The 25,413-nt window shown below is 41.8% G+C and overlaps 1 protein-coding gene across 10 annotated transcripts in view; it reads left to right on the plus strand.

Annotated features, from left to right (window-relative positions):
* The window catches only part of LOC120046443 (tyrosine-protein phosphatase non-receptor type 13-like), a 134,521-nt gene that overhangs the window by 29,611 nt on the left and 79,497 nt on the right, over positions 1–25,413 (plus strand). For 8 of the 10 annotated variants that reach the window (XR_005476813.1, XR_005476811.1, XR_005476812.1 and 5 more), the window contains 11 exons: positions 1,520–1,620; positions 1,774–1,851; positions 1,975–2,082; positions 2,230–2,346; positions 2,498–2,542; positions 2,852–3,033; positions 10,881–11,010; positions 11,537–11,751; positions 21,122–21,220; positions 21,346–21,743; positions 21,920–22,691. Coding sequence is in view for 7 of the 10 variants with exons in the window: in XM_038991680.1 (XP_038847608.1) it covers positions 1,520–1,620; positions 1,774–1,851; positions 1,975–2,082; positions 2,230–2,346; positions 2,498–2,542; positions 2,852–3,033; positions 10,881–11,010; positions 11,537–11,751; positions 21,122–21,220; positions 21,346–21,743; positions 21,920–22,691 (2,245 nt within the window). In the remaining 3 variants the exon portion in view is untranslated. The remainder of the gene's footprint in view (positions 1–1,519; positions 1,621–1,773; positions 1,852–1,974; positions 2,083–2,229; positions 2,347–2,497; positions 2,543–2,851; positions 3,034–10,880; positions 11,011–11,536; positions 11,752–21,121; positions 21,221–21,345; positions 21,744–21,919; positions 22,692–25,413) is intronic. The other 2 variants (XM_038991677.1, XM_038991678.1) reach the window with 2 other exon arrangements.

Here is a 25,413-nt window from a genome sequence, read left to right on the forward strand (position 1 = left end):
ATTGTAATGTTGATAAATATTTATTTTGAATAAATATTTATTTAATGTATAAGTGAAAAGGTTGGTTTACTTTTAAGTTTAAGTTTTGACCAATAATGTCGCCTGTTAAGCTGTGGCCAATGGGAGTGGACCTGCTTAATTGGAGGCCTGGGAAAAAAGAGAGGGAGAGAGACCTTGAGAAAAGGATGGGTTTTTACATTAGGACCGTTGGTGAGGAAAAATTATAAAGAAGACGACAAAACTAGAACAAAACCCATACCTACTAAGACATGAAGGGAAATACCGATTTTATTTTATAAGAGAGTTGTTATAATTTTGTTAAGACTTAGTGAAGACTGAAGCTAGCATCTCATCGTGAAGGTATTTGACAGCCTTGAGGTTAGCCTAGCATCGTGTAATACTGAGAGAGAATTGTTTTGTAAAGCTTAAACGAGTTCATGTTCCCATGGGATGTCGGTTATGACTAAGGAGTACTGTCTGCATTGATAGCGGTGCTTGCTGTGGATCTTGTGAGGAAACCTACAAGGAACTGCCATACTTCGCTAAAGGAATATCTACAAGTAACGTTAGTGAGTAACCACAAGGTGATGTGCTTCTGGACTTTATGTGTGTCGTAATTTTTTGGAGCTCCAACGTGCGCCAACGGGTTATTAAGAAAGCTTGAAATAATTTGGACATGGGTTGTGCACGACTCATTGGGGTTTACTATTATTATAATTTTTTTATGTTGTGCTATGTTAATATGTAATAACACACATATTGAACCGTATGTATGTTGCTTTGGTGGAGTTATTTAATGTTTCAATCTAATTTAATGCATGGGATAGCCTATCCTGATACAATAACAGAAACATATAATAATTTCATCTGAGGTTAATACCAATTGTCATCACCCTAGAAAGTTTACAATAGGAATTCTAATTGGAGATGTCCTTCTCACCTAACATCCCATGCTGTTGAGATACGTTAATAAGTTAATATTGCGAGAGTCATATTCAAGCCCGGTGAGAGGGTTACACTACAATGTTGTTTCCCCCCCTCTTTCCCTAAAATGCAGGCTGTAACACAACAAAATGTGGAAAAAGTCAAGGCGTGTGAATATTTTCTGAAGGCACTGTAAGAATTCATACAAGACTAGCTTACATAGGCTACTTGAACTGACGCTCAGTGGACTTGCAGTCTAAGTGATTGTATAGCGTACAACACCACTTCCAGCTGTCCCGTGGCAGTGCTTCTAAATATTAAATATCCTTTCAAATCCTCCTGCCGTAGGATTTTTTTCCCTCCTGCAACAAAATGGGACATATTAAGATCCGACATCTGTACAACCATTTTTTTATTCGTCCACAAAGGGAGAGACCCTCTGCTTACTTACATTGACTTCATCCTTTGATGATGATAATCATTATTCTGACAAACTGTTTGTCGTTGTGTTCTAGTACTCCATAATTATTTCCATCAGATAGTTTATTATTATACTAATTATCTATGTAAACCCATGACTGTGTTTGTGTTCCAGTACTTCAGAGCCCATCCCCAGAATCATCTCCAATGCCTCTCTACAGAAACAGGACTCTGAGGGCTTCTTAGAGGCCCCCTCCACAAGCTCCTCCATACGAGGTGAGGACTGAGTACGCTATATCTGAAATATATACTCTCAAGCTGCATATGTTTAACTCTTTGCATTAACTTAATTCTTCACTCTTATCTTAGCTTATTTTATGAATGCTCTTGGTATTGTGTTTAACCCCTGACCTGTGCGTTGTTTTACAGTAGACACATTAACCAGGGGTTCTCCAGAGCGAGAGATCATCTGTCTGGTCCTACGGAAAGACCCTAAATTGGGCTTTGGTGAGTAGTAGGGTTTTAGGGGTGATTGGGTGGTTTTCTAGATTCGTTTTTAGCCATAGAAATACAATGACTCTGGTCCTCTGTCTCTGTGTGTATGTGTGTCTCTCTCTCTCTTTTTCTCAGGTTTTGTGATAGTGGGGGAGGACAACACAGGGATCCTGGACCTGGGAATCTTCATAGCCTCCATCGTACCTTACGGACCAGCGGACAGAGACGGCAAAATCAGACCAGGTACTGAACAGGGAGCTAAGTCATTAGGATTCAGACGAGGTTACTCATCAAGTTAACAGACACACACAAACACATCATACTAGTCTTTTCATTTTTCTTTGGTTGATGGTTAGACTGATACTGTGGTTGGATTGATTGATTATGTAGGTGGTCGTCTGATCTCTCTGAATAAGATCAGTCTGCAGGGCGTGACGTTCACCAATGCAGCAGCCATCCTCCAGAGCAGCCCTGATGAGGTGGAGCTCATCGTCTCACAGCCCAAATGTACGTAGCACCTATTACAATAAAATACATCCCCACCCAACTATACGCTACATACTCTCTCATCGTCACAGTTCTCTCTCTGTCATACACTCTCTGACAGACCTTGTCTGTCTGTTTCTCCCTCTCTCCCTCTATCCTCTTTCCCATGCAGGTTCTCTGAGGGACAGTAAGGGCTTGCTGCCACCCAGTACCCGGGGTATGACATTGAAGAATTGACTTAAACACTTTTGTTCTTGGGGAACATAGGTTATGATGTTGGAGAGGGAGTTCAAAAAGCCACCCACCATCTGGTGCTGTATAACCAGTAACAACTTCTATATTGCCCTTTTCAGACTATTGTGTCAAACTGTGCTGGGCTGGACATTTTCTTTTTACATAGTCTTTTTCAGCACTTTTCCAGCAACTGTGGTGGTTGAGTAACCAGGCCAGCTCAGTACTGCTTGGTTTGGCTTGATACGGCTCATTAGTGTGAAAAGCCCTTCTGAGTCCTCTCTCTCCCATGCAGATTCTCTGAGGGACAGTAAGACTTCTCTGGCCCCCAGTACTCAGAGTCTGATGTTGGAGAGGGGATTTGGGTCCCAGACCACCCTGAATGGGACAGAGGAAGCACTGGCTCTGTCTAACATGGCCACATCTAAACATGGCAAGAGACTCCACAACCCTGTGGTTCGGATCCTAGACGCTCAGGTAACACTGCCCACTGGGCACACCGTCAGCACACCGTCATTTCATCGTGGAAATATGGGTAATATTTGGTTGAGACATTGATAAATGAGATTTCAACCTTTGTTGAAAAGACAGCCAACAGTTATTTTTTAATTTCAGTACTATCGAGTTTGAAAACTATACACAACTAATAATCAACTACATTTAAATATTGGAGTGAGGTTAACCTCACTAGGGTATGTGGGACGGTTGCGTCCCACCTCTTCAACAGCCAGTGAAACTGCAGGGCGCCAAATTTAAAACAGAAATCCCATAATTTAAATTCCTCAAACATACAAGTATTTTACACCATTTTAAAGATATACTTGTTGTAAATCCAGCCAAAGTGTCCGATTTCAAAAAGGTTTTACGATGAAAGCACACCAAACGATTATGTTAGGTTAGAGCCAGAAAGACAGCCATTTTTCCAGCCAAAGAGAGGAGTAACAAAAAGCAGAAATAGAGATAAAATTAATCACTAACCTTTGATCTTCATCAGATGACACTCATAGGACTTCATGTTACACAGTACATGTATGTTTTGTTCGGTAAAGTTCATATTTATATCCAAAAATCTGAGTTTAGGCGGGACGCTACTGTCTCACTTGGCAAAAAGACAGAGAAAATGCAGAGCGCCAAATTCATATTAATTACTATAAAAATCTAACTTTCAGTAACTTCTTGACGCTAGGAGGCAGAATTTTTATGTTTGGAAAAATAACGTTCCCAATGTAAACAGCCTATTTCTCAGGCCCAGATGCTAGAATATGCATATAATTGACAGATTAGGATAGAAAACACTCAAAATATTGTCTGAGTATAACAGAACTGATTTTGCAGGAGAAAACCTGAGGAAATCCAACCCGGAAGTACCTCTTATTTTGAAAAATCCCTGTTCTATTGCCTGTCTTTCCTTCATTTAAAGGGATATCAACCAGATTCCTTTTCCTATGGCTTCCCCAGGGTGTGAACAGTCTTTAGACATAGTTTCAAGCTTTTATTCTGAAAAATGAGCGAGATTTATCAAATCCAGTGGTGTCCTTGATTAGTTCTTGCGCGCAAAAATTGTAGCTCAACATTTTATTTCTGTCTTCTATTGAATAGTTTACTGTCCGGTTGAAATATGATCGATTATTTATGTTAAAAACAACCTGAGGATTGATTATAAAAAACGTTTGACATGTTTCTACGAACTTTACGGATACTATTTGGAATTTTCGTCTGCCTTCATGACCGGCACGAGCCTATGGATTAACTGAACATAACGAGCAAACCAGGAGGTTTTTGGATATAAAAATCATCTTTATCGAACATAAGGAACATTTATTGTGTAACTGGGAGTCTCGTGAGTGCAAACATCCGAAGAGCATCAAAGGTAAGCGATTAATTTTATTGCTTTTCTGACTTTCGTGACCAATCTACATTGCTGCTAGCTGTTCGTAATGTTTTGTCTAGTGATCGATAAACTCACACAAACGCTTGGATTGCTTTTGCTGTAAAGCATATTTTCAAAATCTGACACGATAGGTGGATTAACAACAAGCTAAGCTGTGTTTTGCTATTTGGCACTTGTGATTTCATGAATATAAATATTTTTAGCAATTAAAAAAAAAAAATTGCGCTGTGCAATTCAGCAGTTGTTGATGACAATTATCCCGCTAAAGGGATCCGTGCGCCAAAAGGTTAAATCACACATGATAGATACCAAATTAAAGCTACACTGGTTGTGAATCCAGACATGTCAGAATTCAAATAGGCTTTTCGGCGAAAGCAAACGATGCTATTATCTGAGGATAGCACCATTGTAAACAGAGAGAGAGAAGCATATTTCAACCCTGCAGGCGCGACACAAAACGCGGAAATAAAAATATAATTCATGCCTTACCTTTGACGAGCTTCTGTTGTTGGCACTCCAATATGTCCCATAAACATCACAAATGGTCCTTTTGTTCGACTAATTCCGTCGATATATATATATCCTAAATGTCCATTTATTTGGCGCGTTTGATCCAGAAAAACACCAGTTCCTATATTGTGAAACGTGACTACAAAATATCTCAAAGGTTACCTGTAAACTTTGCCAAAAAATGTCAAACAATTTTTGTAATACAACTTTAGGTATTTTTTAACGTAAATAATCGATCAAATTTAAGACGGGATGATCTGTGTTCAATACAGGTGATCTGTTAAAACCAACTGTAGCTAGCTTTCTGGTCATGCGCTTCTAACGAACAGAACACGTCGAGTGACCCTCCTTCAAGATGGCTGTACTTCTTCATTACACAAAGGAATAACCTCAACCAATTTCTAAAGACTGTTGACATCCAGTGGAGGCGGTAGGAACTGCAAGAAGGTCCCTTAGAAATCTGTTTTACCAATGAAACCTCTTTGAAAAGAGTGACCTCAAAAAACAAAAAAAATCTGAATGGTTTGTCCTCGGGGTTTCGCCTGCTAAATAAGTTCTGTTATACTCACAGACATGATTCAAACAGTTTTAGAAACTTCAGAGTGTTTTCTATCCAAATATACTAATAATATGCATATCTTATCTTCTGGGGATGAGTAGCTGACAGTTTAATTTGGGCATGCTTGTCATCCAAAATTACGAATGCTGCCCCCTACCCAAGAGAAGTTAAGAAAACATTGGGATCTGATTTGACCAAAACACACCATGAATTCAACAAGGATTACCATCAATCCATGAAGTTTGTTGATTAGTTGTTTAGAAGTAGTTGCCATTTTGTGAAGTAGGCTTGTTTACTTTAAATAAGGATAAGTTCCTGAGCTAAGAATAGGAAAACAAACTGTATCAAGCAGGACCTTTCTGATGTTGCACACTCTTGAAAAGCATGCTGATGTATAATACAATTCTACTCTTGGTGCAAAATGTATCTTCTAGACTTAGGGTCTATGCTACTGTTGGCTATTGTCATTCTGTGTAACACAATTAGAGCAGTAACTTGGATTGTGTAAACCTTTGTCAATGTAAAAACTGTTATTCAAAGTAAATAAAACGGTCAACATTTTATTACACTTGAAAAGAAAATGCTATGCACCATATAATACTGTAGATGTACAAGCCATTAAAATACATTTTAAAAAAGCCAAAAAAAGTCATTTCTGGCACAGGCTTCTGGAAACACAAATGAGAAGTTCAATATACCAGTAAAAGTCACTGTCGGAAAAGGCTTTAATGCTTTTAATTTCTTAAGTACTATTTTATCTCCTTAGTCATTGGTCCTCCCACTGCCCCTCTTGCAATCAGGTGCATGTCTCAGGCAGGTTGACATCGCCTGTAGTATTTCTGCCTATGTAGCCTTTGATTCGCAAAGACTCACACCTCCTGCAAAGGGGGAAAACAAATGATTAGCTAGAGAAGGTATTCAAATGTCATGTAAAATGTCATAATTTGGCCTCCACTGTACCTATAATTATGCTGCAAAGGTTGGAGACCTCAAAGACCCTCTTCCTTTTGTTTCCTTTCATATTCATCGTTGACATGAGGCCGTTTGTCAAGCTTCTCTATAGAACACAAAATATGTACTTTACAAGCAACATGCCAATTTCAATCAAATTTGTTTATAAAGCCCTTTTTATATCAACTCATACCAATGAAACATTTAATTTCTCACCATGTATTTTCGAAAATCATTCTCCATTAGCTGCTCTTCCATCTTTAGTAAATATTCCTTTGGCTCTTTCAGGTTAAAGAGAAATTCCTCAACCTGACTCGGGCTACTGGCCTTTACAAGATGTTGCATCATCTTTCAACTGAACAAGAACAGGCAAACATTCAGATATTATGCTGGGGATAATTTTGATGCAGAACATAAGATGGCAACAGTATTAGAAAAAAGTTTCAAAAAGATATCTTCAGGAACGAGTGAGCTACATGACATTGAGCATGTAGTTACCCAGGTGTCCCACACAAGTTGCCCAAATGTACCCAAGTGGCCAAATTGGTACAGTGATGCATTTTGAAGAAAATTACTATATACAAAATACTAAAATGCTATTCTAACACACACCCCAACAAAAAATAATAATAATAATATGAAAATTTGATTTTTTTTTTAAATAAAGGTTAACTATTTACACACATTCAATGTATAATATACAATATTGTGAAGACCCTCAGTCCTCTACATAATATTGTTCTGCTGATGCCATGCCCAATAGCAGTCTCTTTCTGCTGTAAAGCAGAGGGTTACTGAACAGGTGGTGCAGGTGATGGGGCATTTCCTGTGACAAAGCACACATCGACGCCTCCCCACTGTGCCCTTTTTGCCCTGAGGCACATTCATGCCTGCAGAGATGAATCTGGGCAGGTGAACAGCACTGGTTGGAGCAGAAGGGGCAGAGTTAGAGGGAACAGAGGTAGAGGGGACAAAGTGCTGCAGTAGACTTTCTGTAGCAAGCAAGCTCCTGGATGAGCAGCTCTCGGAAGGCTAGCTGTGAGATGTGGGGCTGTCCACAGCTCTTAGCCATTTCCTTCTGGAGGATGAAGGAATTCACCACAGCAATGTCAATGATAGTGATAGAAAAATGTCTTGTACCATTTCATTGTCTTGTGGAGCACATTGTAGTAGCCAATCAGTGCATCTGACAGGTCCACATCTCCCATGCTCTTGTAGTCCTTGATAGCTAAAGGAATGGGGACATTTTTGGTGGTCCATGCCCCGGCAGCATCTTTCACACGCCTGATGACATGATCCCCACTGAAGGACTTGTGGATAGTGGAGCACATGACCACCTCTCTGGTATCCATCCACCTCACAAACAGCAGGCCGTCTTGGCGAATCCATCTCATGGTCCCCCGCTCAGCACGCTTAGGCATGTCATTCACCTTTGTCTTCGGAAAGCCCACTCTGTTGGTCCGAATGGTGCCACAAGCCCACACCTCCAGCTTCCTCAGGTCTGCAAACAGGGTAGGGCTAGTGTAGAAGTTATCCACAAAAAGTTTGTAGCCCTTCCCCAGCAGCTGAAAATCGAATAACTGCATAACGGAATCATAACTGAGTCCCTTACCGGTCGCAAAACTGCTCTTCCCCTCATAGACAAAAAAATTGCACGTGTATGCACACACAGAATCAGCCAAAACAAACAGCTTGTAACCCCACTTAGTTGGTTTGTTACGCATGTATTGTTTTAGGCCAATTCTGGCCTTTGAGGCTACCATCCTCTCATCGATGGACAGGTTCTGGGCAGGCTGAAAATAAGTCTTGCATGCCTCAACGATGCTGGGGTAGAGAGGTTTTATTTTGCAAAGCTTATCAAACCTTGCTGTGCCTCTCTTCTTCTCGTTGTCCTCATTAACTTCTGGGTCACTGATGTGAAGCGCCCGTGAGATTGTCAGAAACCTTTTTCAAGACATGACAGTGGACGGGAAAGGCAGTTGATAGAGGGGAGCAGTTTTCCAGTAGTATTTCAGGGTTTTGAGCTTCACAAGACCCATGTAAATGACCATTGACAGGAAACAAAAAAGATCTGACATGGAAATGGGCTTCCATCCCTCTTTCTTGCCTACCTGCTTCTTAGCACCATACTTATTAGTGTTCAACACCAGGGAATCAACAACAGATGAGGTGAAAAACAGCTGAAAAAGTTGCATGGGGCTGTACTTGGATGTCATATCCAGCTGATGGCCTGATGGCCTCTTTGGTCTGAATAATGGAGGTGGAGGCGCCACATCCTCCTCCAGCACAGAGTGCCAATGACCCTCCTCCTCTCTGATTGCAGGTGTATCTCTTCCTCATCTCCTCTTCTTTGTCACAGACTTCACACCTGGCAGGGCGGGGGTAGATGTGGAGCCGGAGACAGCAGGGGTCCGGCTAGATGAATGAGCTCCCCTGGGGGATGGGCAACTTGGCAGTGGGGGCTCCCAATCAGAATCGGAGGGACTGTGAAATAAAGACACAGACACACAGATTATATATAGAGTAGTGAAACAAAATCATTTTGCGGATCTGTGGTTCTATTCCATATTTATATAAAATAAATGTAAAAAATATCTCATATACAGACACACAGATTATATATAGAGTAGGGAAACTCAATAATTTTGGGGATCTGTGGTTCTATTCCATATTTAGATAAAATAAATGTAAAAAATCACATATATACAGACACACAGATTATATATAGAGTAGGGAAACTCAATCATTTTGGTATTATTTTCAAACAACGGCATGAGAGTTACTTACCGATCGAGAATTGCGTCTTCTCCATACCAAAAACATATCCTCAAATTGGGAGTCCAAACGTGACATACAATCTGATACATCTTCTTGTAAATCTGTGTCACTTTCTCTATCAATTTCGTTATCAATTTCGTCAATAATTGCATGTAGATCTGTATAGCTGGACTTTGCCTTCGATTTTCCAGATTTACTCGCCATAATTCTTTCAATAAAATAACGGAAAATGATCTCGACTCAATACTGCTACGCGCAAACAAAGTGGCTCCTTCAGGTAGAAATTAATGGCGAATGTCTGCATAACGCACGACTTTCGTTCAAGACCGGGTCTTCCCGGATATAACCATTAGATATTGGCGTTTACCTCAGCTCATTGGCTCTCTACCAAGCTAGATTTCAAGACGATCAGTGGTCATTGGGCCAAAATACAATCAATCAAAGAAGCACTGGTCATATCATTGGCGCGCAATGAGGTCATTGTTTGGTGTGTTCAAATCAGTTCCTTTCGGTCAATACGCCCCGTAAAAATAACCATCAGGTATGGTTGTGTTACTAACAAACAGAGGATTGCAATGAAACCCACCATGACTAGATACACGTACACAGCTGCACTACCTGAGCCACTTGTGTGGGTTGTAGACTCCGTCTCATGCTACCACTAGAGTGAAAGCACCACCAGCATTCAAAAGTGACCAAAACATCAGCCAGGAAGCATAGGAACTGAGAAGTGGTCTGTGGTCACCACCTGCAGAACCACTCCTTTATTGGGGGTGTCTTGCTAATTGCCTATAATTTCCACCTTTTGTCTATTCCATTTGCACAACAGCATGTGCAATTTATTGTCAATCAGTGTTGCTTCCTAAGTGGACAGTTTGATTTCACAGAAGTGTGATTGACTTGGAGTTACATTGTGTTGTTTAAGTGTTCCCTTAATTTTTTTGAGCAGTGTATAATATTTCATACGGAAAGTAGTATGTTCAATAGGAAAGTAAAATTAGAAAAATCACATATATACAGACACACAGATTATATATAGAGTAGGGAAACTCAATCATTTTGGTATTATTTTCAAACAACGGCATGAGAGTTACTTACCGATCGAGAATTGCGTCTTCTCCATACCAAAAACATGGTACACCTGCACGGAGAACAGGAGGCCTCTTGGTTGGGGTATCTCCCTTTCCAGCAGCCTTCTGCTCAGCGCAGGCCAGCAGCCTCTGCTTCTTCTCCTTCTTCTCTGCGTCTTCCTCGAAAGACTGATATCGTTCCAGTGGTCTCTTCACAGAAACTCCAAATTTATGAAATTGTTTTTTCCCCCTCATCAATCTACGCGCAATACCCCATAATGACAAAGCAAAAACAGGTTTTTATACATTTTTGCAAATGTAGAAAAATTGTAATAAATTCTGAATACTTTCGGAATGCAATGTGTATATAAAGCCCAGATTCCAGAACAATAACCAGTAACATAACAAATCTAGCTTTTTCCTCACATGACTTCACTGGCATAATGAGTCTCTAAACCTTTACCCCCTGTTGTCGGACAGCATTCTGTGTTTTTTTAATGTTTACTGAGTGTATGATCGCTGTGGGTGAATGATCGTTGTATGTGCAATTGCTGTGTGTGCTTAGGTGGTGCGCCTGCTTCTAGAGAAAGAGCTCCAGGTAGCTTCACAGAGCCAATCAGGAAGCCTCAGGAGAGACAGCTCCATGGAGATGACCTTGAGTGGCAAGACCAAGGACTACAGCTTTGTCACTGATGGTGAGAGGACGCACACACACAGGCACCCAAACAGCCAGACACACACACACTCCTGTGACTTATCTGACAGCTACATTGTGGTGACTGTCACACATGTGTGCATTCCACAGTGCACTTGTATGTGAGTGTGTGTGTGTTCTGAGTCAGAAGCACAATCTGGACTTTATGGTTTACACACATTCCAGTCTGGTGGAGGGGCATAATGTACTCAGTCATTTTTTAACAGTAGAACATGCTCATTGTTGCATGTAAAAAATGTGAAGCTGAATTAAAGGTGCACTAAGCAGAAATCACTCCGCCATTTCCTGTTTGCAAAAATTCTAATAGTTAGTCTAACGGAACTTAAGTACGGGAAGCATAGAAATAGTGCACATAGAACAGGGATATCGCTTCTTAGACTTGTTTTTTGCAGGTACATTTGGTTGGGTCACCCAAAAAGTTACATATTGCAACTTTTAAATTAAATACAAACACACACCGTCCCCCCTCTTTCAAACACAGCTAAATAAAAATGCACTCTTCTCAGACAACACTCTGGATGTGCGGTTGAAGAAGACTCTGTGTGGTTTGGGCTTCAGCTTCTACATCAGCGAGTTGAACAGTGGTTCTGACCAGGGCAGCAGTGTGGTGCAGATCAAAACTCTGTTCAAGGGTCAACCAGCCCAGGAGTCAGGACAGATCAGAGAGGGAGACATCATATTGACTGTCAATGGAAGATGGGTTTCAGGACTCAGCTACCAGGTACGCAATGTCTTTTTTGTACAAATCCCTTTGTCAATCCCTTTGTCAAATCTCTTTGTGTTAAGGTTCGGTGTTAAATATTTACATATGTTGACGTACCTTGCTGAATCTGAGTGAACGGTGGCTGCCGTTTTACACTCCAAACCAATTGTTATTTGTAAATTGTTTTGTGCATAATGTGTCTGCCACTGTCTCTTATGACCGAAAAGAGCTTCTAGAAATCAGGACAGCGATTACTCACCTCGTATTAAAATACAATGTTTTTCTTCAACGAGTCGGACGAGATGGATTTACTCCAGACACCCGACAAGGCCCTCATCCCCATCATTCGCAGGAGAAAGAGACAGAGATATCGAGGACGAAGATCTGGGTGCCTTGTAAGGATCTGGCGGCGAGTGGGTAATTCCATCGGTCCTATTAGCCAATGTACAATCATTGGATAATAAAATGGATGAACTACAAGCACGTATATCCTACCAACAGGACATTAAAAACTGTAATATCTTATGTTTCACCGAGTCGTGGCTGAACGACGACATGAATAACATACAGCTGGCGGGTTATACACTGTATCGGCAGGATAGAACAGTAGCCTCTGGTAAGACAAGGGGTGGTGGTTTATGTATATTTGTAAACAACAGCTGGTGCACGATATCTAAGGAAGTCTCAAGGTTTGCTCGCCTGAGGTAGAGTATCTCATGATAAGCTGTAGACCACACTATTTACCAAGAGAGTTTATATCTATTCTTTGTAGCTGTCTATTTACCACCATAAACCGATGCTGGCACTAAGAACGCACACAATGAGCTGTATACGGCCATAAGCAAACAAGAAAATGCTCATTCAGAGGCGGCACTCCTAGTGGCCGGGGACTTTAACTTCTACCGCCTCAGAAACCCGGGTCCGGGAGCACCCCCCACCACCCCCACCAGTAAAGAAGCTGACTAGCATAGCTAGCATAGCGTCACAAGTAAATACTAGCATCTAAATATCATTAAATCACAAGTCCAAGACACCAGATGAAAGATACACTTCTTGTGAATCCAGCAATCATTTCTGATTTTTAAAATGTTTTACAGGGAAGACACAATATGTAAATCTATTAGCTAACCACGTTAGCAAAAGACACCATTTTTCTTACTCCACTATTTTTTCACTCCATCACCAGCTATCACCAATTCGACGAAATAAAGATATAAATAGCCACTAACCAAGAAAAAACTTCATCAGATGACAGTCTGATAACATATTTATTGTATAGCATAGGTTTTGTTAGAAATGTGTGCATATTTCAGGTATAAATCATAGTTTGCCATTGCAGCCACCATCACAAATCTCCCCAAAGCGACTAGAATTACTACAGAGAGCAACGTGTATTACCAATTTACTCATCATAAAACATTTCTTAAAAATACACAGCGCACAGCAATGGAAAGACACAGATCTTGTGAATTCAGACAATATTTCAGATTTTCTAAGTGTTTTACAGCGAAAACACAATAAATCGTTATATTAGCATACCACATGTGCAAACGTTACCCGAGCATTGATTCAAGGCAAAAAGAGCGATAGCGTTATCATCACCAAAATATATTAATTTTTTCACTAACCTTCTCAGAATTCTTCCGATGACACTCCTGTAACATCATATTACACAATCCATATAGAGTTTGATCGAAAATGTGCATATTTAGCGGCACAAATCGTGCTTACACAATGGAAATACTGTCCAACTACTCAAGCAATCTGCCCGGCGCCATCTTGGAAAGACACCTATTTTTATCGAAAACTATTCATAAACTTGACTAAAAAAATACAAGTTGGACAGCAATTGAAAGACAAATTAGTTCTTAATGCAATCGCTGAATTACATTTCTAAAATTATCCTTACTGTGCAATACAGGGTGCGCCAAAGCGAAGCTACACAAAAAAAAATGGCGATATATGCGTTTAACATTTTTCAACAGAACAACGATTTATCATCATAAATAGTTCTTACTATGAGCTGAGCTTCCATCAGAATCTTGGGCAATGTATCCTTTCTCCGGTCTAATCGTCTTTTGGTCGAAAGATGTCCTCTTGTCCTGTCGAAATGGCCACTAACGTTCGGCATGTACTGGAAAAGTGCCCAGCTCTTGGAAGTGCGTCACAAAGAAATGCCAGAAAATCGCACTAAACGGATATAAATTGCTATAAAACGGTTTAAATTAACTACCTTATGATGTTTTTAACACCTATAACGAGTAAAAACATGACCGGAGATATATTACTGGCTAAACCAAAGCTTGGAAGGAGGCCAGTCCGACGTCCATCGTGCGTCAGGCGCAGGGAGGAAAAGAAATGTACTTCCGCCCTTTGGTCTTTTATACAGTCCCAGATTGCGCAATCGACTCCATTCAAATTGTCACCACTTACTGACATCTAGAGGAAGGCGTAGGCAGTGTTTGTATCCCCATAGCATTCACAGGGACCTTAAAACTGACCTGGGAACAGGGGCCAAGATTTCTGAAATCTCACTCCCTGTCAGGAAAAGTGCTGTAGAATGAGTTCTGTTTCACTCAGAGACATAATTCCAACGGTTATAGAAACTAGAGAGTGTTTTCTATCCAATAATAATAATAATATGCATATTGTACGAGAAAGAATTGAGTACTAGGCAGTTTAATTTGGCAACGTCAAAAAAAAAAAGTGCTAACAGCTCCCCCTATTGAGTAGAGGTTAATACAGGGACATTTACATCCATTTTACTTAATTTCTACCAGCATGTTAAATGTGCAACCAGAGGGAAAAATGCTCTATACCACCTTTACTTCACACATAGAGACACATACAAAGCCCTCCCTAACCCTCCATTTGGCAAATCTGACCATAATTCTATCCTCCTGATTCCTGCTTACGAGCAAAAACTGAAGCACCAGTGACTCGGTCAATAAAAAAGTGGTCAGATGAAGTAGATGCTAAGCTACAGGACTGTTTTGCTAGCACAGACTGGAATATGTTCCGGGATTCTAACGTTGGCATTGAGAAGTACACCACATCAGTCACTGGCTTCATCAATAAGTGCATTGATGACGTCGTCCCCACAGTGACTGTACGTACATACCCCAACCAGAAGCCATGGATTACAGGCAACATCCGCATTGAGCTAAAGGGTAGAGCTGTCGCTTTCAAGGAGCAGGATTCTAACCCGGAAGCTTATAAGAAATCCCGCTATATCCTCCGACGAACCAACAAACAGGCAAAGCATCAATACAGGACTAAGATCAAATTGTACTACTCCGGCTCCAACTCTCGTCAGATGTGACAGGGCTTGCAAACTATTACAGACTACAAAGGGAAGCACAGCCGCGAGCTGCCTAGTGACACGAGCATATCAGACGAGCTAAATTACTTCTATGCTTGCTTTAAGGCAAGTAACACTGGCCAGACGGATTACCAGGACGAGTACTACGAGCATGCGCTGACTAACTAGCAAGTGTCTTCACTGACATTTTCAATCTCTCCCTGTCTGACTCTGTAATACCAACATGTTTCAAGCAGACCACCATTGTCCCTGAGCCCAAAAACACTAAGGTAACCTGCCTAAATGACAACCGACCCGTAGCACTCACATCTGTAGCCATGAAGTGCTTTGAAAGGCTGGTAATGGCCCACATCAACAACATTATCCCAGAGACCATAGACCTACTCCAATTTGCACACCACCCCAACAGATCCACAGATGATGCAATCTCTATTGCACTCCACACTGCCCTTTCCCACATGGACAAAAGGAATACCTATGTGAGAATGCTGGGACTAAACTGGCACTAAACACCTCCCTCTGTAACTGGATCCTGGACTTCTTGACGGGCAGCTCCCAGGTGGTAAGGGTAGGTAACAACACATCTGCCAAGCTGATCCTCAACATGGGGGGCCCCTCAGGTGTGTGTGCTTAGTCCCCTCCTGTTCTCCCTGTTCACTCATGACTGCATGGCCAGGCACGACTCCAACACCATCATTAAGTTTGCTGATGACACAACGCCTGATCACCGACAACTATGAGACAGCCTATAGGGAGGAGGTCAGAGACCTGGCTGTGTGGTGCCAGGACAACCTCTCCATAGTCTCTAGGCCGTGCTGAGTTCAAGGACATGCCCCACTTGACCGTAGCTCGCTCGTCCTGACCGCAGCGAGCATGCAAAAAAGTAGGCCCAAAAATTAAGCTTAACCTAAAGTTGAGGTGCTTTTGAGTGACAGTGGCAGAATTGTGGAGGCTAGAAACACAATTCAACCACAGGAACGTTCCTAAGGTCCTCCCAATCTGTGCAAACCTGACCATGTGGAATTAACCCTTAACTTCTTATGGCTGCAGGGGCAGTATTGAGTAGCTTGGATGAAAGGTGCACAGAGGTGCTCATATTAAACGGCCTGATCCTTAGTCCCAGTTGCTAATATATGCATATTATTATTCATATTGGATAGAAAACACTCTGAAGTTTCTAAAACCATTTGAATTATGTCTGTGAGTATAACAGAACTCATATGTCAGGCAAAAACCTGAGAAGTTCCACTTCCTGTTTGAATTGTTTCTGAGGTGTCAGATTTTCAACCATGCTCTCAATTGAAATGACAGCGAGATATAGATTCCTACGGCTTCCACTAGATGTCAATAGTCAACAGAACTTTGTCTGATGACTCTAATGTGAAGGGGGGCCGAAGGAGACAGGAATGAGTAATCACTTCCACGGGCTGATCACTTATTCCCCATGCGCCTTCACATGAGTAGGACGTCCGTTCCATCGCTCTTCTGAAGTCAATTTAATTTTCCGGTTGGAACATTATTCAAGATGTATGTTAACAACATTCTAAAGATTGATTCAGTACATCGTTTGACATGTTTCTACTGACTGTTACGGAACTTTTGGTCATTTCGTCACGTTATAGTGGAGGCGCTTTCTGACTTTGGAATTGTTTACCGAAGGCGCGAACCAACGTAGCTAATTGGACATAAATAACGGACATTATCGAACAAATCAAGCATTTATTGTGGACCTGGGATTCCTAGGACTGCATTCTGATGAAGTTCATCAAAGGTAAGGAAACATTTATCATGTATTTTCTGGTTTCTGTTGAGTCCAACATGGTGGCTAATTTGGCTATTGTTCTGAGCTCCGTCTCGGATTATTGTATGATTTGCTTTTTCCGTAAAGTGTTTTTGAATTCTGACACAGCGGTTGCATTAAGGAGAGGTATATCTATAATTCCATATGTATAACTTGTATTATCATCTACATTTATGATGAGTATTTCTGTTGAAACGATGTGGCTATGCACTATCACTGGATGTTTTTGGACCTAGTGAATCTAACGCGCCAATGTAAACACTGATTTTTTTGTTATAAATATGAACTTTATCAAACAAAACATGCATGTATTGTGTAACATGAAGTCCTATGAGTGTCATCTGATGAAGATAATCAAAGGTTAGTGATTAATTTTATCTCTATTTCTGCTTTTTGTGACTGCTATCTTTCGCTGGAAAATGGCTGTGCTTATTGTGGTTTGATGGTGACCTAACAATCGTTTGTAGTGCTTTCGCTGAAAAGGATATTTGAAATCGGACACTTTGGTGGGATTAACAACAAGAATACCTTTAAAATGATATAAGACACATGCATGTTTGAGGAATTTTAATTATGAGATTTCTGTTTTTTGAATTTGGCGCCCTGCACTTTATCTGGCTGCTGTCATATCGATCCCGATAGCGGGATGCAGCCATAAGAATTTAGCGTGAAAACAGGGTGTTTTCTTCTAACAGTTTATATTGACATCTTTCCCCATTGGAATACGTTGCCTGCCTGCTGATTTCAAGCTTCATGGAACAACCGGAAGTGGTTAAATTGACCTTAAAAGTGGTTTTGATTTCACAACCTACAGTTAGTGACAAACACTGCATTCATCCCTCTGTAAATAAGTCAGTTCTTAACGTAAAAACTTAACTCAGGATTCTGTAAAAGCCTGCCCCAAGGAGGATATGTTTACTTTCAGCTTCCTGTGACAACTGGAAGTGCCATAAATTGGGGTCATAGGGGCTGTTTCAAAGGGTTAAAAAGGACACATCTTTCCAAAATGTCATATGTGTGATTAGGCAACCCTCATGAATTGTAAATCAGTCATTTCTCCCATCAGATGTCCAAGAAAAAACTCACACACACTGCCAGGATGGAGTGACAGTGTGGTACTTACAGACACACAGAGCCTGTAATAGTTACCGGCGTTCACACCATCAAAGAACCGTCAGACCTAGAGCGCTGAAACTTAATAAACCTGTTCTAGAGCTTAAGTAAGTAGTGCACGGTGAGTTATGTGGCTCTAGACGGTTCTCAGGCTGAGAAACAGCCTCGGCCATTTGCAATATATTCAATAAATTTTTAATGGTGTAAAAATGACGACATTTAGAAAAGGCCCAGAATCATAAGACTAGGTGCATTGAAACCAGCTCGGCCCATAGACTGACCCTACACGTTTCTGTCCTCTAGCTCGTTCAAGGTCCCTGTAGCAGCCCCCAAAAGAAGTGCATTTTCAGCACTAATTAACATCACTGCTCGGGCTCCGAATGACCTATCGAGCCAAGATTCGAGGTCGCCTCAGCTAGGCCTACACATAATGTCAGCACTGGACCTCCAGCTCGAATATAACTATGTTTCTGAAGGTTTTTTTATGGTTTTAACAGAAGGTGCTATGAATTGTGGGCCGGCTCTGAAATGTGTGATAGTTGGCTTCTAGAAGAGTTAGACAAAGTGGGTTTGGTGTCTGTATGTATACGTTTGGTGTCGGTATGACATCTTATTGACTGATGGCAGACTTGATGGCAGTATAATATATTGGGATTGTACATTTTATATTGCAAATGGACAGGGGTTTTCCATCATAAAATGGACAGGCTAAAATCAACACCAGCAAGCGATGGAGGGGAACCACTATCACTGCTAGGCCATCCCGAGTTTAACGTGCCAGATAATTGGGCATTTCAGCAGTATATTAGAGCATGTCCACTTTGTGATGGTAAATGCCCATTGTAATACAGTGCAAATGGACAGTACATTTGTACTTTTCCAATGTATTTAATGAGGGATTTTCCATCACCAAATGGACAGGTTGAAATCAACACAAACGAGCGATTGGACAGTGTCCATTACACATATGCTATATTGTCCAACTTCCTATGATCATATATGGCAAATGGATATAACATACTGATTTAGTACTTTCAATACTGATATATGTCATTTGGACATGGTTCACTGACTTTTGGGCTCTGGCCGACATCCTATGATCATATATGGCAAATGGACAAAACATAGGCCTTATGGACAAATTCAATAAAATAAGAAATGTATGTCCTTACGGTTGCTACATATGCATAGTTGACAAAAAAAAAATGTTCTTCTAAAAACGGTCCAAAAAAGCACTTTATATGAGGTTTAAAAATTGTAATTTTTTTTTTTTTGATTTTGAATATTTCACCCTTGAGACCTGACTGACCATTTCCCATATGAAATCCTACAGTGGAGCGCGTTCACTACCTTTGGGATTTTTGGAGTTATGACACTTGGCATTTGCCATGTCCACTTGCAATATCTTAATGTACTGTCCATTTGAGTGGTATTTGCGATTGTGTATATGGTTCGCCCAATGCCAATAAGATGCCCTTCATTTTTGTCCGTTTCATGGGGGTCTTCTCTTATGTTCTTTGGTGAGTCAGCATCACAGATTATTTTGACAATTTATGGAGTAGTTGCTTGAAGAGGAGGCTAGGATTTTAACCAGAAAGTGTGGGTAGTTATGTTAGTCAGCTAGCTAGCTAAAGCATGCAAGATTTGGTTCTGGTTTCTGAAAATAGGTTTAGTTCAGCGTTATAATGTAGTGTGTGTCTCTGTATGTTAGCTCTGTGCTTTATTAAGCACGCTCCCTCGCTATACCTCCTCTCTCTGTTCCATGTTACAGTTAACCTCTCTTGGGTAGGGGGCAGTATTTTCACCTCCGGATGAAAAGCGTGCACAAAGTAAACTGCCTGTTACTCAGGCCCAGATGCTAGGATATGCATATCATTGGTAGATTTGGATAGAAAACACTAAGGTTTCTAAAACTGTTAAAATAATGTCTGTGAGTATAACAGAACTGATATGGCAGGTGAAACCCCGAGGACAAACCATCCAGGGAAAAAACAAATTGAGGTCATAGGATTTTCCAATGGGTTTCTTTGGGATACCCTTATTAATAGGAACCTGGTTGTAGTTCCTATGGCTTCCACTAGATGTCAACAGTCTTTAGAAATTGTTCTTTGTTTTTCTTTTGAGAAATGAAGAAGTAGTCCTATTCATTGTAAGTGTCACTCCAGGTGGACTCTACTGTTTTGGTGCACGTGAACTGGAGCGCGCTTCACGTTGTTTTTATCCGGTATTAGAAACAGTTTATTCCGTCTTAAATATTTAGATTATTTACGTTTTAGGGTACCTGAGGTTGGATTAGGAACGTTGTTTGAAATGTTTGGACCAAGTTTACAGGTAATTTATTAGATACTTGGTAGGCATGTTGAGCGAGTTGAAACCGGTGTATTTTAGAATCAAACATGCCAAATAAATTGAAATTTTTGGGACATAAAGAAGGACATTATCGAACAAAAGGGCCATTTGTGATGTTTCTGGGACATTTGAGTGCCAACACAAGAAGATCTTCAAAGGAAAGGCGTTTATTATATCGCTATTTCTGACCTTTGTGGCGCACCTGCCTGGTTGAAATATGATTTTCATGTGTTTGTATGCGGGGCGCTGTCCTCAGATAATCGGCTTTCGCCGTAAAGCCTTTTTGAAATCTGACACCGGCTGGATTAACAATAAGTTAAGCTTTATTTTGATGTATAACACATATATTTTCAAGAAAGTTAAATATTTGAATTTGGTATTTTTGAATTTTGCGCTCTGCAATTTCACCGGATGTTGGGCAGGTGGGACGGTAGCGAAGAAGTTAATTCTCTGATCTAGTAGAAATTAGCTCTGTGTGTCTCACTTTCACCTCTGACTCTGAATTCAGGATTACACAGCGATCAGACGGTCTGCCTCAGTCTAGTTAACATGCAAATGAGTTGTTGTCATGGAATGCTTGGTGCAAATTGATACTGTATGTATCTGTGGCCCATCATTGTAACCACACAATCTAATTTTACATTAGTGCACAAAGTATGGTGAAAAATAAATTGAGGCTGATTCAGATAATTTGTTGTGGTTAGTAAAAGCCTGCAGACCTCCCTACCAATATGCCCCTGCCCTCCGCAGCAGACACACACACCCATAATTCCTTGTACTGACCCTTGACCTCTCATCAACAGAGGGTCTTGTTCCTGCTCAGTGGGGCTCTGTCTGAGGTCCACCTGACTCTCTGCAGACCTGTTCCTGGAGTACTGTCTCAACTGCACGCTGACACACTGGTGATTTTGCGCACACACACACACACACACACACACACACACACACACACACACACACACACACACACACACAGTAACAGGCAAACACATACTGAGCACTGAGTTTTATCTCGCTCTTTAAATAGGTTCCTTTCCCATCTCCTACCAGTGGGGTGAGGTCCAAGTCTCTAGACATCAGGCTGGGAGAAGACTACAGCCAGCTGCTCAAGCTACAGTCACACCAGATTCACCAGAACCATCAGTACAACAAGGAGAACCAGGCCCAGAAGGGGCCTATGAAGTCATCATATGCCCAGGAACAAGCCTCCAGTCAAGAGAGTCAGGACAGCGAGATGAAAGCAGCTGAGAAACAGCCATCCTCACTCTCTCCCACCCCTCCCTCACCCCCCTCCCCGATTTCCCTCGCCAGCAGAAGTGACCCAGCAGACCATGAAGAGTTGTCTGTTGTGGACGAGGAAGTTTCCGAAGAAATTAGCTTGGCATCTGGTGGGTCCAAGACCAGCGTTAGTCTCATGTACGCCAGGTAACATTATTGAACATTCTATGTACAGTAACATATTATTGATGGCTGCCTTTTGGAAACAGGTCTCTCTTGTAAAATATATTTTTGTTTTCAATGGGATTTACCCGTATAATTAAAGGATCAAATAAATTAACACACACAACCGAACTGTGATTGAACCCTGTATGCACTTCCAGTTGCATCAGAGACGAGGCGGATGGCGGTTTGACATACTGCCTTATGGGTGATCAAATAACCATTCTGGCTGATCAAGAGTACTTGACCATCAGTTCAACTTCTGACAGTCCCTCTAGCCTCACCTCAAAAACCTCACGTACCCCTAGTGTGGTTTCACACACCACCTCTCATACACCCAGGCCCAGATCCACCACCCCTACTAGTGTCCGATCCACCAGCCCCAATTGTACTTCTATCCCCCACAGCTTGTCCTCGCAGACCACAAGCTCAACAAACCCCAATCTGTCCTCGAAAACCACCTCTGTCCAGCAGACACGATCTCAGCCCTCTTCTAGGCCTCCATCCAGCCTCTCTTCTAGGATGTCTGACCTCAACATCAGCCACTCTGTGCATCATCCCCAGCCCCAGCCTGCTACACCCCCTCTTCCCAGCCTCTCCTCCCATACTGCAAACCCTAACTCCAGGACCTCTGACCGCAAACACAGCTTTACCTCCAATCGTAAACATAGCATCACCTCTGATTGCAAACCCAGCATCACATTCAAGACTACCAATGCCTCCAACATCATTAGTACAGTCATCCAATACCATCCCCAGCCCCCTGACACCTTGCCCCTCTCTCAACCCCCCACACACCACCCCTTTCCCCAGCCTCCACCATCCTCACTCTCTCCCCTCATTCAGCCTGCACCCCTCCCATGCACAAATACTACCTGGAGACAGGAGACAGAAGGGGAGGAGGATGAAAATGATGATGAGGATCCAAGAAAGGTAAGACCTAGGGCTCTATTGTAATAAACCTAATGCAATGGTAAATCTAAGCGCTTGCAGTAGCGCCATAGGAAAGTATTCAGCCCCCTTGACTTTTTCCACATTTTGTTACGTTACAGCCTTATTCTAAAATCGATAAAATACCCCATAATGACAAAGCAAAAAATGTAATATCACATTTACATAATTATTCAGACCCTTTACTCAGTACTTTGTTGAAGCATCCTTTGGCAGCAATTACACTCTTGAGTCTTCTTGGGTATTTGGGAAGTTTCTCCCATTCTTCTATGCAAATCCTCTCAAGCTCTGTCAGGTTGGATGGGGAGCGTCACTGCACAGCTATTTTCAGGTCTCCAGAGATGTTCGATTGAGTTCAAGTCCGGGCTCTGGCTGGGCCACTCAAGGACATTCAGAGACTTGTCCCGAAGCCATTCCTGCGTTGTCTTTGTGTGCTTAGGGTCAGCTTGCTGTTGGAAGGTGAACCTTCGCCCCAGTCTGAGGTCCTGAGCTCTCTGGAGCAGGTTTTCATCAAGGATCTCTCTGTACTTGCTCCTTTCATCTTTGCCTCGATCCTGACTAGTCTCCCAGTCCCTGCCGCTGAAAAACATCCCCACAGCATGATGTTGCCACCACCCATGCTTGACCGTAGGGATGGTGCCAATCTTGGTTTTATCAGACCAGATAATCTTATTTCGCATGGTCAGAGTCCTTTAGGTGCCTTTTGGCAAACACAACGTGGACTGTCATGTGTCCTTTACTGAGGAGTGGCTTCCGTCTGGCCACTCTACCATAAAGGCCTTGTTGATCGAGTGCTACAGAGATGGTTGTCCTTCTGGAAGGTTCTCCAATCTCTGCACAGGAACTCTGGAGCTCTGTCAGTGACAATTGGGTTCTTGTTCACCTCCCTGACCAAGGCCTTTCTCCCCCGATTGCTCAGTTTGGCCAGGCGGCCAGCTCTAGGAAGAGTCTTGGTAGTTCAAAACTTCTTCCATTTAAGAATGATGGAGGCCACTGTTTTCTTGGGGATGTTCAATGCTGCAGAAATGTTTTGGTACCCTTCCCCAGATCTGTGCCTCGACACAATCCTGTCTCAGAGCTCTACGGACAATTCCTTCGACATCATGGTTTTGTTTTTGCTCTGACATACACTGTCAACTGTGGAACCTTATATAGACAGGTGTGTGCTTTTCTACATGTCCAATCAATTGCATTTACTACTGGTGGATTCCAATCAAGTTGTAGAAACATCTCAAGGATGATCAATGGAAATAGGATGCACCTGAGCTCAATTTCAAGTCTCATATCAAAGGGTCTGAATACATATGTAAGTAAGTTGATTGGTTTTCACTCTCTTTGTTAGAACGGACAACTAGTCAAAGCTCAAACCAAGTTCATTCACCAAAGGGATCAAACAGCTGCAAAGACCAAGACATATTTACACGAGCACTGGTATTTATACCTTCCTGCTATGCTGCGTCTCCTCCTTACACATCTGGACAGCAAATCCATCTGTTGCTAGACACGACTTTAGTGAGACCTGTTCATTCTCACTTCATCTGACCTGACCTCGGCACAGATTCCTCACTCCTCCCCAACTCACGGCTGTCCTGTTGTCTGGAACCAGACTGTGACCCTTCTCGTCTCCATAGGATACCTGATGTCTAACAAGATGTTCTGACAGAATGTAAACTTTCCGCATTCCCCTCTCTCCCTCAGTAACATGAATACTGTTCAGACTATATAAACTTGGAAATTACTCTTAAACGAACAGAAAATTATACATGAACATTCACAGTTGATTATTATGTTTACACCTCAGACTTATGGCTTCTGATCTCGACTTACACTATGCACGCATCTCTCGTCAGACAACTGAGAATGACATTTCAGCTGGAGCTTTTGACTTCCTCCATTTCAGCTGGAGCTTTTTACGTTCTCCATTTCCTTCTGATTCCTAAGAGAGTGATAGCACAAGACTTGGAAAGCAGAAAGAAACACAAAACATAAGTATTAATAATGTGTTAAGCTATGCATAATTATATATGCAAAGAAAATCTGAAGTTTAATAACACGATGATACCCACTCTCTCTTCACCTGAATCTATGCCTTCTGGAACATTTTCTGCTGGGTTACACAAAAATGAAAACTTCCTCATGCTTTCACCCAGTCTTCCCCGCCCAGACACTGGTTACTAGAGGTGTTCCCAAGCCATGTCATTTTCACTTCGCTCCCAATCTCCTTCCTCCTCCATGGCCATCGTATATACACATGCTGTGGCCCTAATCAACTTTACCTCAGGAAAATCAGCACTGTATATAAGTTTCAACATAAATGCCCTCAGAAGATGATATCCCAACAATGCTACCAAGCTAACCCCTGCTACTACTAACACTGCCCATGACGCATACTTCAAAATACCCCTCATTTACGCCTTAGTCCAGTTCCATGCTGTGACTATAACAGCCTTCACTACTACTACCGCTCCTTCAGTTACTGTCCCTACAGCGACTGCCGTGAGAATAGCTATTACATGGAATCTGTCTCCTGCTCTCCTATTGCCTTCGTGGTTCACTGATAGATCTAGGACTGAACCTTTCAGATACTCCCTACCTGTCTCCCAACTCATACCCGGTCCCATAGTCACCAACCTCTCCAATGACCTGTTTTCTGCTACAGTCGGTACCTGTGGATAACACTTTCCTGTGCTCAGGTTAGGTAAAC

Source organism: Salvelinus namaycush, chromosome 4 (assembly GCF_016432855.1).
Source record: "Salvelinus namaycush isolate Seneca chromosome 4, SaNama_1.0, whole genome shotgun sequence".
Lineage (NCBI taxonomy): Eukaryota > Metazoa > Chordata > Actinopteri > Salmoniformes > Salmonidae > Salvelinus > Salvelinus namaycush.